Source organism: Manis pentadactyla, chromosome 9, assembly GCF_030020395.1.
Source record: "Manis pentadactyla isolate mManPen7 chromosome 9, mManPen7.hap1, whole genome shotgun sequence".
Taxonomy (NCBI): Eukaryota; Metazoa; Chordata; class Mammalia; order Pholidota; family Manidae; genus Manis; species Manis pentadactyla.
This window is the reverse complement of record NC_080027.1, coordinates 14,741,082-14,754,324: the sequence shown is the minus strand read 5'-3', so window position 1 is coordinate 14,754,324 and position 13,243 is coordinate 14,741,082. Positions and strand designations below refer to the sequence as shown.

Genomic DNA, 13,243 nt, shown 5'->3' with positions numbered 1-13,243 from the left:
TGAGTTGCGCCGGACGGGGTGGGGCTTGAGCGCTTGGTTGCCTTCGGCGGCGCTTTCAGGTGGGGAGAGCGCAATGGCGCTGTCCTGGCTGCAGCGTTTTGAACTTGTGGTCTGCCAAGCCGCCTTCCTGTGCGGCGCAGTGACGGCTGCGACGCTGACCCGGACCCAGGTGTGACTGCGGGGCGGGGCCAGCCTTGGGGTTGAGCCGGGTAGGCGGTGTGCTGCCGATCCCGACGCGGAGAGATCATTGTTTTCCCGGTCGGCAGGCTTCGGTGCGCCGCCGCTTGGAGCCGGTGGGCCGGGTGACGGTCGGCGGGCACTGGTGCGTGGCGTAGAGGAATCGCTTCGGTTGCGCTGTGTGGCTCTGTCTGCTCAGGTCATACTTCATTCCCTCAACGCGTTAACAGCACCAGATATAGTCTGGCCTAGAGATCCTGCTGCATAATCTTATCCTTGTTCTGAAACAGAAGTCGGCCCAAGTCCTGCGTTGATCCTTCAAATCAGTGTTGTGCTGAGTTAATCCGAGAAATAAAGCATAGTGTAGTGGGAGTGATCAGGCTACCATATGACTGATTGTAACACATTGTGTTAGATGACAAAATAGCCAAGTAGGATACACAGCCCAAGCTAATAGTTTACATGTGAGTGTTTAGCCGGGCAATCAATAAACATAGGCTAACTAAATCCATATAAATTGGACTATTATGCCTATTACACAGATGATAAAATATTGGAGATAGCTGAAGATGACAAGTTCTGGTTTTACTGTAGGACTGGTGCAGAAGGGGGACCAGGACTTGTGAGGCATCTTTCAAGCTCACTGTGTTTTATAACCACCGCCTATTTCCTGATCCTCCTGGCCACTACAGGTTTGATTTTCCCAGCAGGCCCTCTACATCAGTCTACAGGCCAGAAACAGGAACTGACAGTGCACAAATAACTTCCTAGGGTGGCCACGCTTAAACCATCTGCTAACACCCGCCATAAGCCTTTACCCGGAGGTACTGACCTGAGACCTGGGACTCAGCAGCTTCTCTCCACAGGGCTCCTTCAGTGGCAGCTGTCCCCTGTATGGTGTGGCTGCCAAGAATGGCTCCTCCCTGGCCTTATCCCGACCCTCAGCTCCATCCCTCTGTTACTTTGTGGCTGGGGTCCCTGGCCTCTTGGCCCTTTACTGTCTCCTGAGTGTGCTCTTCTGGATCTACAGCAGCTGCATCGAGGACTCCCACAGGTGACTGCTCCGCTCTGAGGGCCAGAGGCTAAGGGGAGGGGGAGTCCCATCTCAGCCACAAGGCTTGTTCTCTCCCTCCTTACAGAGGACCAATAGGACTCCGCATTGCACTGGCCATCTCAGCTATAGCCATTTTCCTGGTCTTAGTGTCTGCCTGTATCCTGCGACTTGGCACCAGTTCTCTCTGCAAATCCATCGTCTCTGTGAACATTACAAATAGGTAAAGGGAAAGGGAAGGAAGCCTGGCTGGGGCTATCTTCCATCAAGCAGAGGGGATCCTGTAACCATCCTTTTTATCCCTGTTGAGTTCTTATCTTGAAGGGCACCTGTGCACAAGTGTTTGGGGGTATATCCTCACTTTCTCACAACTGTCTCTTTGACCTCACACAGCTGCTCTGAAGCCCAGAAAATTCCATGGACACCACCTGGAACCGCTTTGCAGTTTTACTCCAACCTACACAATGCTGAAGTGAGGTCCTGGGATATGAGACTGGGTGGAGACCCAGCGATAGGTTCACACAAGCATCTGTAGTTGTAAGGGTGTTCACCAGTTCTGAACTTCGCCCTACAGTGTGAGGCTGAGAGGAGTCGGAGGGCTTGTCAGCCTGACGGCAAACATAGTGGTATGTGGGTGGGTGGAACTGGACTTGAGATGGCCCCATTCCTCACACACTTGTTCCTGTCTCCCACAGACCTCTTCGTGGGTGAATCTGGGATTGTGGTGTGTAGTGTTGGTGCTCCAGGTTGTGCAGTGGAAGTCTGAAGTGGCCCCATGCTGGCCTTTGGAGAGGGGGCACCCTGCACGGAGCTCTGAGGCAGACAGTCTCGTTGGGCCACGCCTTTCCTATTCCTGAGGAACAACCAAAGAGTGCTTGCTTTCCGCAGCCAAAGACTCTGCCATCTACCTGCTCCCACATGGCCCCGTTTCTGCTGGGAGCCTCATTTTCCCCTCCACAAGGGAAACGTGATGACAGGCCCCCTATACCTCTCTACAGCCTTTTTTTATACCAGTATATTGTATTACTTTCTTCCTTCATTTTAGTACTAAGTTCTTGGTGTTAAAGCACTGTAGGTGGGGTGGGTGGGAGGAAGAAGGGAAAGCCACACAGATACCAATTGAAACTGTCAGATAGCTGCCCTTGGAATGACTGCTCTTTTATTTGCTGCTAATAAATCTTGGGCCCCCTTGTGTCACCCTGGTTGTTCCTCTATCCCTAAGGTTTAGTTTTTATTCCTCTCTGGGAGGGGTGAGTGACTGGTGGGTTCCTCACAAGCTTCGGTAGGCACCCACAGTGTTGTCAAAGAGTTTCATGTTGGGGAAATGTCCAGCTTTGTCCAAGAGAAAGTAGAAGCGCCAGCCTTTGACCTTCAGAGGCAACATGGCAGGGACTTCACCACGGTGGGCCATGCAGGATACCTGGTTCAAAGGAACAGTGAAATGGGCACCCAAGCCAAAGGGGGCATGAGTGGTGAAGGTCACCTGCTTCCCTCCGGCCAGCAGCATCACTGAACGCACAGAGCGGAGGGAGAAGAGAAGACCAGCTCCAAGTACCAGGGTACCTGCAGGAAGAGCAAAGATTGGGATGAGGTTTTCACTGGAGAGCTAAGCAGCAGTCTTTCCGGTGCCCCCTGAATAAAACAATTGTTGTGATGACGGTGACATTTATTGAGCTCCTCTTACACCCCAGAATCTTGTGTTACACCTCCCAACAACCTGACTATATGTCCGTCCCTATTTTCAAGACGAGAAAACAGGCCCCCCGTTTCAGTGATTTGCTCAAGGTCACAGAGTGAGAGGCGGACCTCAGCCCAGTCCGTCCGCAGGCTTGGTGCTCAGGGCCTTCCAACTCGTGTTCCCGCAATTCTGCGGGGGTGGCCTGCTCACCCAGGTGGGTCGGAGACCCTTACTCTTCTTACCTGAGCAGAGAGCGTCTTGGCCAGCCACCCCACGTCCCCGTGGTGGGGAGCCAGTCCACGCCTTACCGATGGAGCCACAGCCGACGGCCAGGCAGTAGCGCCAGAGCGCGGAGCGCACGTCCGAGCGGCCGCGGTCTGGGAGTTCCGTGTCCGCAGGCCGCGCCGGGACCGGGGGTCGGGCCAAGGCTGCCACGGCCAGGGAGGCCCAGAAGACGCCCTGGCCCGCGCAGAACAGCCAGAGAACGGCAAAGAAGGGGCCCCGTTCGTGCTCGAAGAGCAGAACGTCCCGCAGCGGGGTCGCGTCGTGCAACGGCCGGCGGCCGGGCAGGGTCCTCAGCACAAGGAGTAGTCCAGCAGGCCACCGCAGCCTGGAGGCCGCCATGGTGCGCGCGGCCCCGCCCCCGGGGCGGGACTTCCTGCGGCCTGGCCGGCCCCGCCCCCGCCCCCCGGAGGTACTGCAGAGCGGCTAGGCAGTCGCAGCCCCCGCCCGCGGGCCCGGGGGCGCCAGGGTAAAACCCGTCTAGTAAGCATGACACAAAATACAATTAACACTCTTTATCTTAAAAAGTAGGGAGGGCTCCGGGGTACGAACACAAAGCACCGAGGTCCTTCGGGGAGTTTAGTGTCAGTTCTACAAAGTAATAAGCTTTGGCTTCCTGGCACCAGTGAGGCTCAATCATCTGGAACCCTTCCAGACGTCTTCCAGAAGTCAGGTGGGGTGAAGCATCCAGCAGCCCTCCCTCCTCGGTCACAGTCACAGGGTGGCCTTGGGCTGGAGAGGAGGAGAGGACAACCATGCCAAGGAGATTTGAGTATCTAAGGGCTATTTTACAGGGGGCTTCCTCTGGAGCATGACTGTAGATCACTTCAGGAACGCTATTTCTGGGATCTCGCCCTTGGCCTTAGAGAAAAATTAAAGGTCAGTAGAGCCAGGTCCCTCCCATCCTCCATCCTCATACCCCTAACAACCTGCCCTTTGCCCTTGACCCTCTGAAAGGTCCAGATCCCTTTTTGCCATTGAATTCCCAAACCTCACCTTGAGATGAGTGAAGGCCTGGGCGGATGTGGTATAGTCCCAGTTATTGTCCTGAAGGCACCTGGAATGGGAAGAACAGGCACCTCCATTAGAAGCAAAATGCAGTCATGCTGACCCCTAAAAGCCACTTCAAAATCTATTCTATAGTAACCCTCACCCAAGTTCGCTAACAATTATAGACATTCTTGCACTATCTATTTAAACGAAGAAAGCAGAAATCCAAATGTCCATCAATGGTCTAGCGACTACAAAGGAGTATTGAATCATCAAGACTAGTAATTCTTATTGTGATAAAAATATTCGTGGGTAAGTGAAAAAATTTAAGTTGTAGAACAGTATATAAAAAGGGACTTTATTTTTGCCTTTTTAAAAATTTTGTTATGCTAATTTGTGCACACAGAAAATCCTTTTGTGGACCATCTCCTTTTTTAAGCAATAAAATCTTTTTGCTTTTATAATTTGGGGAGCCCTCAATACTCACTACCAGCCCTACCTCAGTTTACTTTACTCCTACACACACCCAGCACTCACTTCTGGGACCACTCGAGGTTCATGCCAGACTGGGTAGAGAATGCCTGCAGCATTTCCTGCTGCTCTGGAGAGAGGGTGGGCACTGGGCTGGAGGAAGGCGTGGGGGCAGGCATGGCGAAGGCTCTTTGGATCTCATCAGGGCTGGCATTCCGCACAAACAGCTCGTCGTTTACAATACACAGTCTTGGGGACAAAAAGCACCTTAGACAGCAGGATAACCTCATCCTCCCAACATTAGCCCTATTCTAATAGAAGACACTCAGATTCTTTTGCTACCCAGAAAGTTCCCTCCCACTCTCAGCCATGACTTTTTATCATTTACCCCCTTTCCCATGGACTCTGTGTATGGGGTTATTTATCAGAAGCAATAGAAATCTCCCCCAACCCATGATAGTTCGTAATCCCCATTTATCTCACAATAAACTTAGGAAGTGAATATCGTTATACCAGTGTAAGACGAGGACACTTGCCCTTAGCTGGAAGTGATGGAGCCAGGATGAAAAACCCAGCCAAGACTCCAGAGCCAAGCTATCACCACCCTGTGAGCCTCCGCCCGACTCCCCCTTGCCTTTCTGAAACTCTGAAAATACCCAGAGGACTGACTCTACCACCACCACCACCCATTCCCAGAGGGCTGGCCATGGTTTGGGCCTGGTGAGCCAAATATTTACCCTGAACTGCTGGCAGGAACAGCGACAAATGTCCGGGTGAAGGCTCGTAAGGAATCCCGGGACTTTCCATCCACTGCAAAGATGGAATGGCAATGACCCTGAGAGTCACCCATGCTTTATGTTTACAAAGTTTCTCAAATCATGGTCTTACCTGATACAAAGTACCCTAAGTGGACCAAACTGGGAGGATTATGTTTTTACAGGGGAGCAGAGGTGGGGAGGAATGTCAGAGGCCAGGGAGGACAACAATAACCACCATCACCCCACTGACAAAGAGTATTCAAGGGCCAGGCCTCATGTCAAGCACTGTGTAAGTCACTTCATTATGTGCCCCCCACAGTACCACTAACAGCTACTACCAACCCCTTTTTACAGACAGACTATCTGAGGCTTAGAGGTGATGTAAATTGCCCAGAGACACATAAGACCAAGGTTGGGACTGGAAGCTCAGACCTGTCTGACTCCAAAATCTATGTCCTCCTAATCCTCAGGCTTTTCCCACATCCCCAGACAGGAAAGACAGGTGGAGAGGGTAGGCCAAATGCAGACGGCTTGGGGGCAGAACGGGAGAAGGTCAAGGAAGAAGAGGGAAGAGAAGGTAGCTGGCAGGCTGAGAGTGCCGAGAAACACTTGCTGCGGGAGGGACCACTCTGTGAACTTAGGACTCCAAAGATTCTTACCTTCCTTGAAGACCCCATTGACAGAAAAACACAACAACGTGCTCTGCAAGAGAAGCACTTTCAGTTACCACGTGAGCTCCCAGTCAGCCTGAGTCCCCCTGGCCACCCCCACCCCAGCTCTGAACTGCCCCTCCTCCAATTCCAGGCTTCTATCAAGGAAGAAACAGGCGCTTACTGTCTGGGCGCTTATGTCTACCACGAAGGAATTGATGTCGTGCTGAGTCTTGGGCAGCTCATTGAGAAAGGCCACGACGTTGAGACGTGTGTGCTTCAGCAGCCGGAAGCGCATGGCTGTGGGCGGAGAAGACCCTAAGCTTAGGGGTGGCCGTGCGCTCCTGAGCCCTGTGCCATTCTTTCCCAGTCCCTTCTCCCACGCTGTTTGTGTTCACATCACACACTTACTCGGGTCTTTAAGCTTCTTCACATTCCTGCTATCTTTGAAATATTCAGCCAAGGTGCTTCTGGGGGAGTAAGAGGAAAAGGAGGCGGTGGTCAGAGCAGCAGGGGTGCTAGCAGGTACTGGCCTTACCTGCTGAGGAACTCTGGTCCTGGGCAGGTTCTGGGAGGCGACACTCACCGGGCGGGGTTCTGTGGGGTGAAAGGAATGCTTAGGGAGCAGCAGGCCGCATCGTGGTAGGCATCCAGGAGCCGCTGCCGGTCCCCAGAGTCATAAACGGCATAGAACCTGCGGAAAGAACAGAAGGGAAAGCCTGACATCCAGGGTCTGGACCCACAAAGAGCCCCAACAGCTCCCAAGATGAATTGTACAGGGGCTAGCACCCGTCTCCGCAGCCTTGGGGGACCTGGGGGACTTACTGCTGCAGGAAGTGCAGGACCAGATTCTTCAGGGTCTCTGTTCCAAAGTAGCTTCCCTGGAACCAAACAGATATTAGGACATGTAACCAATACTCTCCTTCCAACACAAGTTCTACCTCTATCCCCTTTTTCACCTTGCAAGGTGGTAACGTTGTGGGGGCTTCAACATCAAAGGAAATTGGTGGTGGTAACTCGTGACCATCCTGCAGAAAACAAGTAAGGTGACAGTGTAAACCAGAGAAAAAAGGCTGATGAGTTGTCAGATGGCAGATTGAAAAGTGAGGGGCCAGAGATCAGTGTAAAAGAGACATGGAAGGGTCCAGGAATCCTGATAGATACAATTTTCGTCTGTAGGCATTTTTTCGGGAAGAAGGGATACAGCCTTTGTCAGATTCTCGGAGGGCTCCCTGACCCCAAATTAATGGTCATACAAACACATGTTAGGTAACACCTCCGGGGTGTGAGAAGCTGTGCTTGCTGGAAGGCAACAAGAAAAGTAATGGACTTACCAGGCGCAGTAGTTTGGGAAATCGTTCTCGAATGGCGCTGTCAAGAACAGGACAGAAGTGAGTAACGCTTCAGAGCCACCGTGCCTCCTGGGCTGCTCTAGGAGCGAATATACTAACTCTCGCGGGACAGCCCAGCCCATCCTGCTCGTCCTCACCCCTCCCCAGCCTCTGAGCTCCAGGAAAAATGGCCCCACTCCCCACCTCACCTGGGGCACCCAGAAATAGAAATGACTGCCTTGAAGGCGGACTCTTCTCTCTGCCTGACCCTGAGCGCCGCGGGAGCAGCACCCACAGCCTGGGCTTTAAGCCAGGCCCTCCTTCCCCTCCCTGCCCCCCTTACCTTCCACCTACTCACCTGTGCAGCCCCGGGAGGAGGGAATGGGGTGGGAGCCCAGGGGCTCCGCTGCCTCAACAGGTATCCATCAGTTCTGCCAGGTCTGGCCATGGCCAAGACCAGAACACACCACAGGGATGGCACAGGTGTTGGGGCAGGGAGATGAGTGAGGCAGGGCTCAGAAGAGCACAGGCAAAGGAGGAAGAGAGGTAGGGAAAGAGGAGAAAGAGAAAAGGCAGAATAGGGCAGGGGCAAGAGAGAGATGGGATGGGGGATACAGAGAACATAAAGGAAAGAGAAAGCATAGAAGCAAAAGGCCTCCAAGGCAAGGAGGCGTTAAGAGAGCAGGAGAAAAAGGGAAGAAGGCCTCCCGACACAGCCCTTTCCTTCAGCTGCCCTTTCCCCTGTGGTCCAAGGTAGAAGCAGGAAACAAATCTTTGTGCAATAAGGGAGCAGTTGCTGTTGGCCAGGTCTCTGCCTGCTACCTGGGTCCCGATCTGAGCTGGGCGTGGGCAGCAATGCAGCCATGGGGCCAGGAGACCTCCCTCAGAAGTGGTGAAGGTTCAGGCCCCTGCAAGGCTGGGGGGGTGAGGGTCTGTGCCCCACCTCTGTTGGCCCCCAAGTTGTCTCCTGATGGCCCCTCTGCGACTGTGCCTGTCTTAGGTTGTTCCTTCCCTGAGGAATCTTACCCGTCTCTGGCTAACCAGCCATCCTCTGGGGCCAAGCAGGGTGATGTGAAGCAGGCGAGAGAAGAGCGGCATCCCCGAGAGGGTCCGTTCTCTGTCTCCTTGGTTGCCTATGCCCCCGTGGCCTCCACGCCCAGCACCTGCCTTGGGATTCCCTCGCCTACTGGCGGGGCCCCTGCTCTGGTCACATGTCTTGGGGAACCCAGGTTTCTTCTTCAGGGAGTGCCCAGCTTATAGCACTGGACAAGAGAGACAGATGGCATGGCACCAGCCCCCACGAGGCCTCGACCTCAGCATGAGCAGGAAAGCCTAGCCATAGCCTTGGGCAAGTGGACTATGAGAAGAGAGTCCCTCTTGGCAAAAGTACAAGAGGGGCCATCAAAGGACAAAAGAGGGAAGGCGCCATCAGCAGAAGTCCCAGGGAGGGAGGACTCTTTCAGCCCAGGGACACCAGGCTCTTGGTACAAGGCAACTCCATGTAAGGGGCATATATAAGACACCATCTGGTGACAGTAGACAATGGGAGATGCCCTTCCTGGACCAACAGGGTAGGGAGATTCTAGAAAAGGCTGTGTTCAGGAAAGAAGAAGAAAGGCCACAGACCCAGTAAACAGGTAAGTGAGAAGGTTGGAAAGGAGACCTCAGGGCAAAGCTGGGAGACACAGACAGACGAAAGGGAGGAGCACGTGATCCTCCCAAAGGACAGGTGGCTCCAGCTCAGAGCTACACATTTCCTGCAGACGGGCACTGGTCAGGGTGCATTAGCTCAGCCTCCCAGGGGGTGAAGGTCCCCAGGAGGGGAGACAGAGGCTCCAACTGACCTGATGTAAGCGGACTGGTCTCGGAAGGTGTCACACATGGTGTTTCCATCGAGACACAGCTCTTCCAACTTTAACCCTTTTATCTTGTCCAACTCCCGCTCTGACTTCAGCTGCAAAGGATGGGGAGAAAAGGAGTGAAGGAGACAGGGAAGACAACCAGCTAGCTCCTGTCTCTTCAGACACCTCCTTGCCTCTTGCCATCAGCAGGCAAGCCCTGTCCACCCTTTGCCTGCCCCACCCAAAGAACAACCCAGCTCTCAGATCTCACTTCATTTTCAGAGAGGTTTAAGATCTTCAGGTTGGGTGCTTTTTGCACAATGCTGGACATGTCATCCAGCCTGTATAGCCTGTTGTTGCTCAAGTTCAAGGACAATAGCTGTGGAGAGAAGAATTTAGAGGAAGTACCGTCAGCAAGGGGATTGGGGCTAAATCTGCCTCAAAACCCAGTGCCATCTGTCCTGCTTCCTCCCGCCGGATAATGGGACAAAGGCCTCACCTCAGGGATGTTCTCTTCAATGATTCGCAGGGTAGCCACCATACAGCTCCTCCGATTCAGGACAACATCAATGTTCTGGGCCACCAAGTCTTCAGGAAACAGCAAAGAAAAGGAAGTCTGAGAGGGCTCTGCCCGGGCCAGCATCAGCACCAAACCATTCAGGAACTTTCCCTGCCAAACAGATATCCCTTTGCCTCTACCTGCTGAGACTTACTGCTGTCAACATACCTGGGTCTGAACGGAGGCCCTTGAGGTCCAGAGCCTGTTGGGAGCCATCGTATCGTTTGCTCATGATGAGCTGCAGGGGAAGAAAAAGGGCTTAGTGGTCCCTGGTGCTGTGTGCATGCTGCAGGGGAGAGAGCTGGTAGGACTGGCGTAGAAACATGTTATTTGAGCTTGCCTCACCTTTAGCTGTTCTACTTGTTCAGGCTTCAGTTCATTCTGTATAGAATGGGGTGGAGCCGAGGAGTTGATAATGATAGATACCTGCAGCGAAAACACAAAGGGCCAGGTGAACTCCAGGGAAGCCTAAGTCCCAGTCCGTGCCCTGCACACCAATCCCCAGCCCCAGCCAGGCCAGGCCCTCTACACACACCCTTCGGTTCTCCCGATCCAAAATCTTGTAGTTGACAGCCTTCAATGCAGAGGCAGTACTGGCATCCTCAACAAAAAACTGGGCCCGTGTGTTTTCATAGTGAAACTGGAAGAAGAAGAAACAAAAGCTCCTGGTCCACTGGCTCCCCCACTTTCCATGATGCCCAGCCAGCCACTCGGGCCTTATCTTACCTCAATGGGGGTGAAAGGGACACTGCATTTGCTCTGAATCATACTCAGGAGCCATGCCTTGTCATATTTTCTGCCGTAAGGTATCTAGACAATAGGAAGAGAAGGGCACAGCGTGTAACTATGGTTAAACTGCAAACCCAACCCAGTGCTCCCTTCCTACCTGTGGCCAAGCCTCAAGAGATTTTCTAAAGAAAGGACCAGTTAAAGGTGTTTGGCTCAAGCCAGACATGGATTCCTTAACCTCCTCTCTGTCCATTTAAACTTATTATTCCTCAAAAGAGTCCAACTTTTGACTCTAAAAGTTCCAAGATATTATTTATACCTTGCCTGCCCCTCAGAGAACTCAAGCAACTCAAGTCCCCCATTTGGCTTGAGCCAAATGGAGACATTCAGAGGAGTTATTCTTCCTTCACCCACAGTTACCATGTGTCTCTTTAGGCCCCCCTGATCTTCCTATCCTGCCTGTCCTCCACTCCTTTTCTGAACCTGCTCTTAGGCATTCTAGACAGTGTTCTCAGGAGAAAAGATAGATAGCTGGCTATGGAAAAAATAGCTGAGAAGATGGGTTTTGTGGCGTGAAACACGAATCTTGTGCCCATCTCCCCTGAACCATCTATTTTCTAAGATACTCACTGTAATCTTAAACCAGTTCTTCGAGGTTCCATCCTGGCTGGTGCCAGCACCCCCTCTGTCTGGAAGAGCTCTTTCTCTCCGCACAGTAACATGAATGCGGTCTCGATCATGCCAACTATCGCCCCGACGGTTGGGTCGGGCAGCATAGGGGTTGCTGCAGGGCAACAGGGAGTGAAATGTCCATGAACACTAGGAATGTCTTCTTAACCTCCCTGCTCTGTTACTGGGACTACAGCTAAGGCTGTTCAACCATTAAGCTGGCTGGTCCTGGTATTTCTCACTCCTCCAAGTGGGAAGTGAAATCATGTGGACAGTGAGGGGGCTACATAAATAACTGGGTTGCTAAACTCAAACCAGACCGAGAGGTCACTTACTATCGTACTCCTCGAGGAACATCCTGGGCGTCAGTCATTGCCACGTCTCTGTCATCCTCCTCAACACGGGAAGACCGAATGCCAGAACTTCCTCTTCCAGACCTACGGTTCCCCTCACCATATTTCCACCGGAAAGGACCCCGGCCTTTCTTTCTTCTTTGAGGGAAACTAACGCGGTCATCATGCTCTGGGGTTGGGAATGGAACACGATTTAGAAAATACACGACTGGCCCAGCTGCCCTGCTGTGGTGATCGCAGTATACAGCACTGTGCTATCAGATGAGATATTCAGCACAGGGGCCACCTCCATGCAAACTCCTCTCCCTGTCAAAAGAATCCTACCTGTGGGACAGTGGCATCAGGGACAAATTACTGGAAAACTATACAGGGTTTTAGAAAAATGAAGCAGAAATTGGAATTTACAGAGAGAAGAGGAATGTGGAAGCGAGTGACCCAAAAGTGTAACACAACACAATTTAAACCTGCAATTTTCTCTCAACCTCCTAAACCTACTTAACCCCTCTCAAAATTTGGATGGTGACCTCTCATGTCTCCTAAAACCAATCAATCGTGCTTTCAGTAAGTAATGCTTCTTTTACCTATACAGTACAGATACTACGTTTCTGACCGACTTAAGGGTTTCTTTAAAGTCTTGTTCTCAAACTGCCACTCTGAATTTTTGGGAGTGACCTCTTTGTTTCCTTGGTCAGAGATGTTTTTTAAATCAGAAGACAATTCGCAGGCTCAGGTTCTAGAGGTAGCTAGGGTGCTTGACCAAGGTACCTTGAACACTCCCCAGGAATATAGCTCTCTCCTAGTGTGGAGGCATGGTTTCTTAAAAAAGATTTGTGATTCCCAAAAAAGGTTTGCCTAAAACCTAGTACTCTGCAAACAATCAATCTCAAAATATGACCGTAGAAAGAAAAGAATAAATGGATAGAAGGCACAGGGTCCTATTAACCCTCTTAAGGGGGTGGAAAATGAGGCCTAAGACTATAACTCATTTAAGCCTGGCATAGCCAAGTCAGGATTTAAACCAGTGTTGTGTTAGGACTAGCACATCGAGTTTGATGTGTAGCTCTAAAATACCAAGCCAAAGCCAAAGGCTCAGGGGAGAGGGGTGGCCAGAAAGGCTAGACGCGGAGAAAATGGGGCACGGGCAGCCCATGAACAGGTACAGACTCACATTAAAGGGCTAGTCTGGCCGCCAAACTGAACTGACAGTCATCAACACCCACAAAGTTCAAAGGAATCTCGTCACCCACCGCCGGGCCGCGCCTCCTAGCAACGCCAGGATTCCCGAGTCAACAACTCGGTTTCCCACCCCCGAGTCCGGCCTGGCCCTTAGGACCGCCTCGCCCCGGCCCGGGCCACCGTCGCTCCCCGCGTTAACCGGGCCCCTCGCGGCCTCACTCTCGGGGCTGCGGCCTAAGGCCAGAGTCCCCCACCCCGGCCCCAGATCCCTCAATTCCCCGCCCCGAAGGCTGGCACTGACCGTTGTAGGACTTCCCCTCGTCCGCCATGGCACAGCGAGAAGCAAGGACGAGCTCAACGTAGGTCGCGACCCTGCCAAACGTCCGAAAGCCCAGATGCCCCAGGCCTAAGGGTTCCTAGGCCCGGCGCTACCGCATTTATTCCACGAACTGCGTCGCGCGCAGCCGACGTTCCCAGGTGATAGGCGGTGCCGCCCGGAAAAGCGCAGCCCCCTGCGCGTGCGCACTC

The 13,243-nt window shown here is 52.7% G+C and overlaps 3 protein-coding genes across 4 annotated transcripts; 1 reads left to right on the top strand and 2 right to left on the bottom strand.

Moving 5' to 3' along the window:
• Nucleotides 1–5: 5 nt before the first annotated feature.
• On the top strand, nucleotides 6–2,425 carry TMEM179B (transmembrane protein 179B). Its single transcript, XM_036926326.2, has 5 exons — nucleotides 6–169; nucleotides 1,044–1,231; nucleotides 1,317–1,451; nucleotides 1,622–1,700; nucleotides 1,924–2,425. The coding sequence occupies exons 1-5, from the start codon at nucleotides 74–76 to the stop codon at nucleotides 2,083–2,085; spliced, it is 660 nt and encodes a 219-aa protein (XP_036782221.1). The 5' UTR covers nucleotides 6–73; the 3' UTR covers nucleotides 2,086–2,425.
• Nucleotides 2,348–3,563, bottom strand: TMEM223 (transmembrane protein 223). Its single transcript, XM_036926337.2, has 2 exons — nucleotides 3,215–3,563; nucleotides 2,348–2,791 (listed from the first exon to the last, which is right to left on the bottom strand). The coding sequence occupies exons 1-2, from the start codon at nucleotides 3,528–3,530 to the stop codon at nucleotides 2,499–2,501; spliced, it is 609 nt and encodes a 202-aa protein (XP_036782232.2). The 5' UTR covers nucleotides 3,531–3,563; the 3' UTR covers nucleotides 2,348–2,498.
• Nucleotides 3,564–3,688: 125 nt separating this feature from the next.
• Nucleotides 3,689–13,214, bottom strand: NXF1 (nuclear RNA export factor 1). Of its 2 annotated transcripts, none has more exons than XM_057506963.1 (21): nucleotides 13,017–13,214; nucleotides 11,522–11,708; nucleotides 11,148–11,301; nucleotides 10,515–10,598; nucleotides 10,324–10,428; nucleotides 10,134–10,214; nucleotides 9,957–10,026; nucleotides 9,729–9,817; nucleotides 9,501–9,608; nucleotides 9,233–9,342; nucleotides 7,392–7,428; nucleotides 7,017–7,085; nucleotides 6,883–6,938; nucleotides 6,644–6,751; nucleotides 6,469–6,527; nucleotides 6,242–6,357; nucleotides 6,067–6,109; nucleotides 5,387–5,459; nucleotides 4,716–4,898; nucleotides 4,185–4,245; nucleotides 3,689–3,920 (listed from the first exon to the last, which is right to left on the bottom strand). In XM_057506963.1, the coding sequence occupies exons 1-21, from the start codon at nucleotides 13,042–13,044 to the stop codon at nucleotides 3,903–3,905; spliced, it is 1,839 nt and encodes a 612-aa protein (XP_057362946.1). In that variant the 5' UTR covers nucleotides 13,045–13,214; the 3' UTR covers nucleotides 3,689–3,902. The 2 variants fall into 2 exon arrangements, with proteins under 2 accessions (XP_057362946.1, XP_036782163.2); XM_036926268.2 differs by having other exon boundaries at nucleotides 3,689–4,049; nucleotides 13,017–13,213.
• Nucleotides 13,215–13,243: the final 29 nt, after the last annotated feature.

What these genes read in the sequence shown, in the direction of transcription:
- TMEM179B (XM_036926326.2), top strand. Translation starts at nt 74, where the DNA reads ATGGCGCTGTCCTGGCTGCAGCGTTTTGAACTTGTGGTCTGCCAAGCC. An exon ending in CGACGCTGACCCGGACCCAG is followed by an intron (nt 170 to 1,043) that starts GTGTGACTGCGG and finishes TTCTCTCCACAG; the next exon opens with GGCTCCTTCAGTGGCAGCTG. An exon ending in TCTGTGAACATTACAAATAG is followed by an intron (nt 1,452 to 1,621) that starts GTAAAGGGAAAG and finishes GACCTCACACAG; the next exon opens with CTGCTCTGAAGCCCAGAAAA.
- TMEM223 (XM_036926337.2), bottom strand. Translation starts at nt 3,530, where the DNA reads ATGGCGGCCTCCAGGCTGCGGTGGCCTGCTGGACTACTCCTTGTGCTG. An exon ending in CGTCGGCTGTGGCTCCATCG is followed by an intron (nt 2,792 to 3,214) that starts GTAAGGCGTGGA and finishes CTCTTCCTGCAG; the next exon opens with GTACCCTGGTACTTGGAGCT.
- NXF1 (XM_036926268.2), bottom strand. Translation starts at nt 13,044, where the DNA reads ATGGCGGACGAGGGGAAGTCCTACAACG. An exon ending in GTTCCTCGAGGAGTACGATA is followed by an intron (nt 11,302 to 11,521) that starts GTAAGTGACCTC and finishes GTTGCCCTGCAG; the next exon opens with CAACCCCTATGCTGCCCGAC. An exon ending in CAATGGGGTCTTCAAGGAAG is followed by an intron (nt 5,460 to 6,066) that starts GTAAGAATCTTT and finishes CCATCTTTGCAG; the next exon opens with TGGATGGAAAGTCCCGGGAT.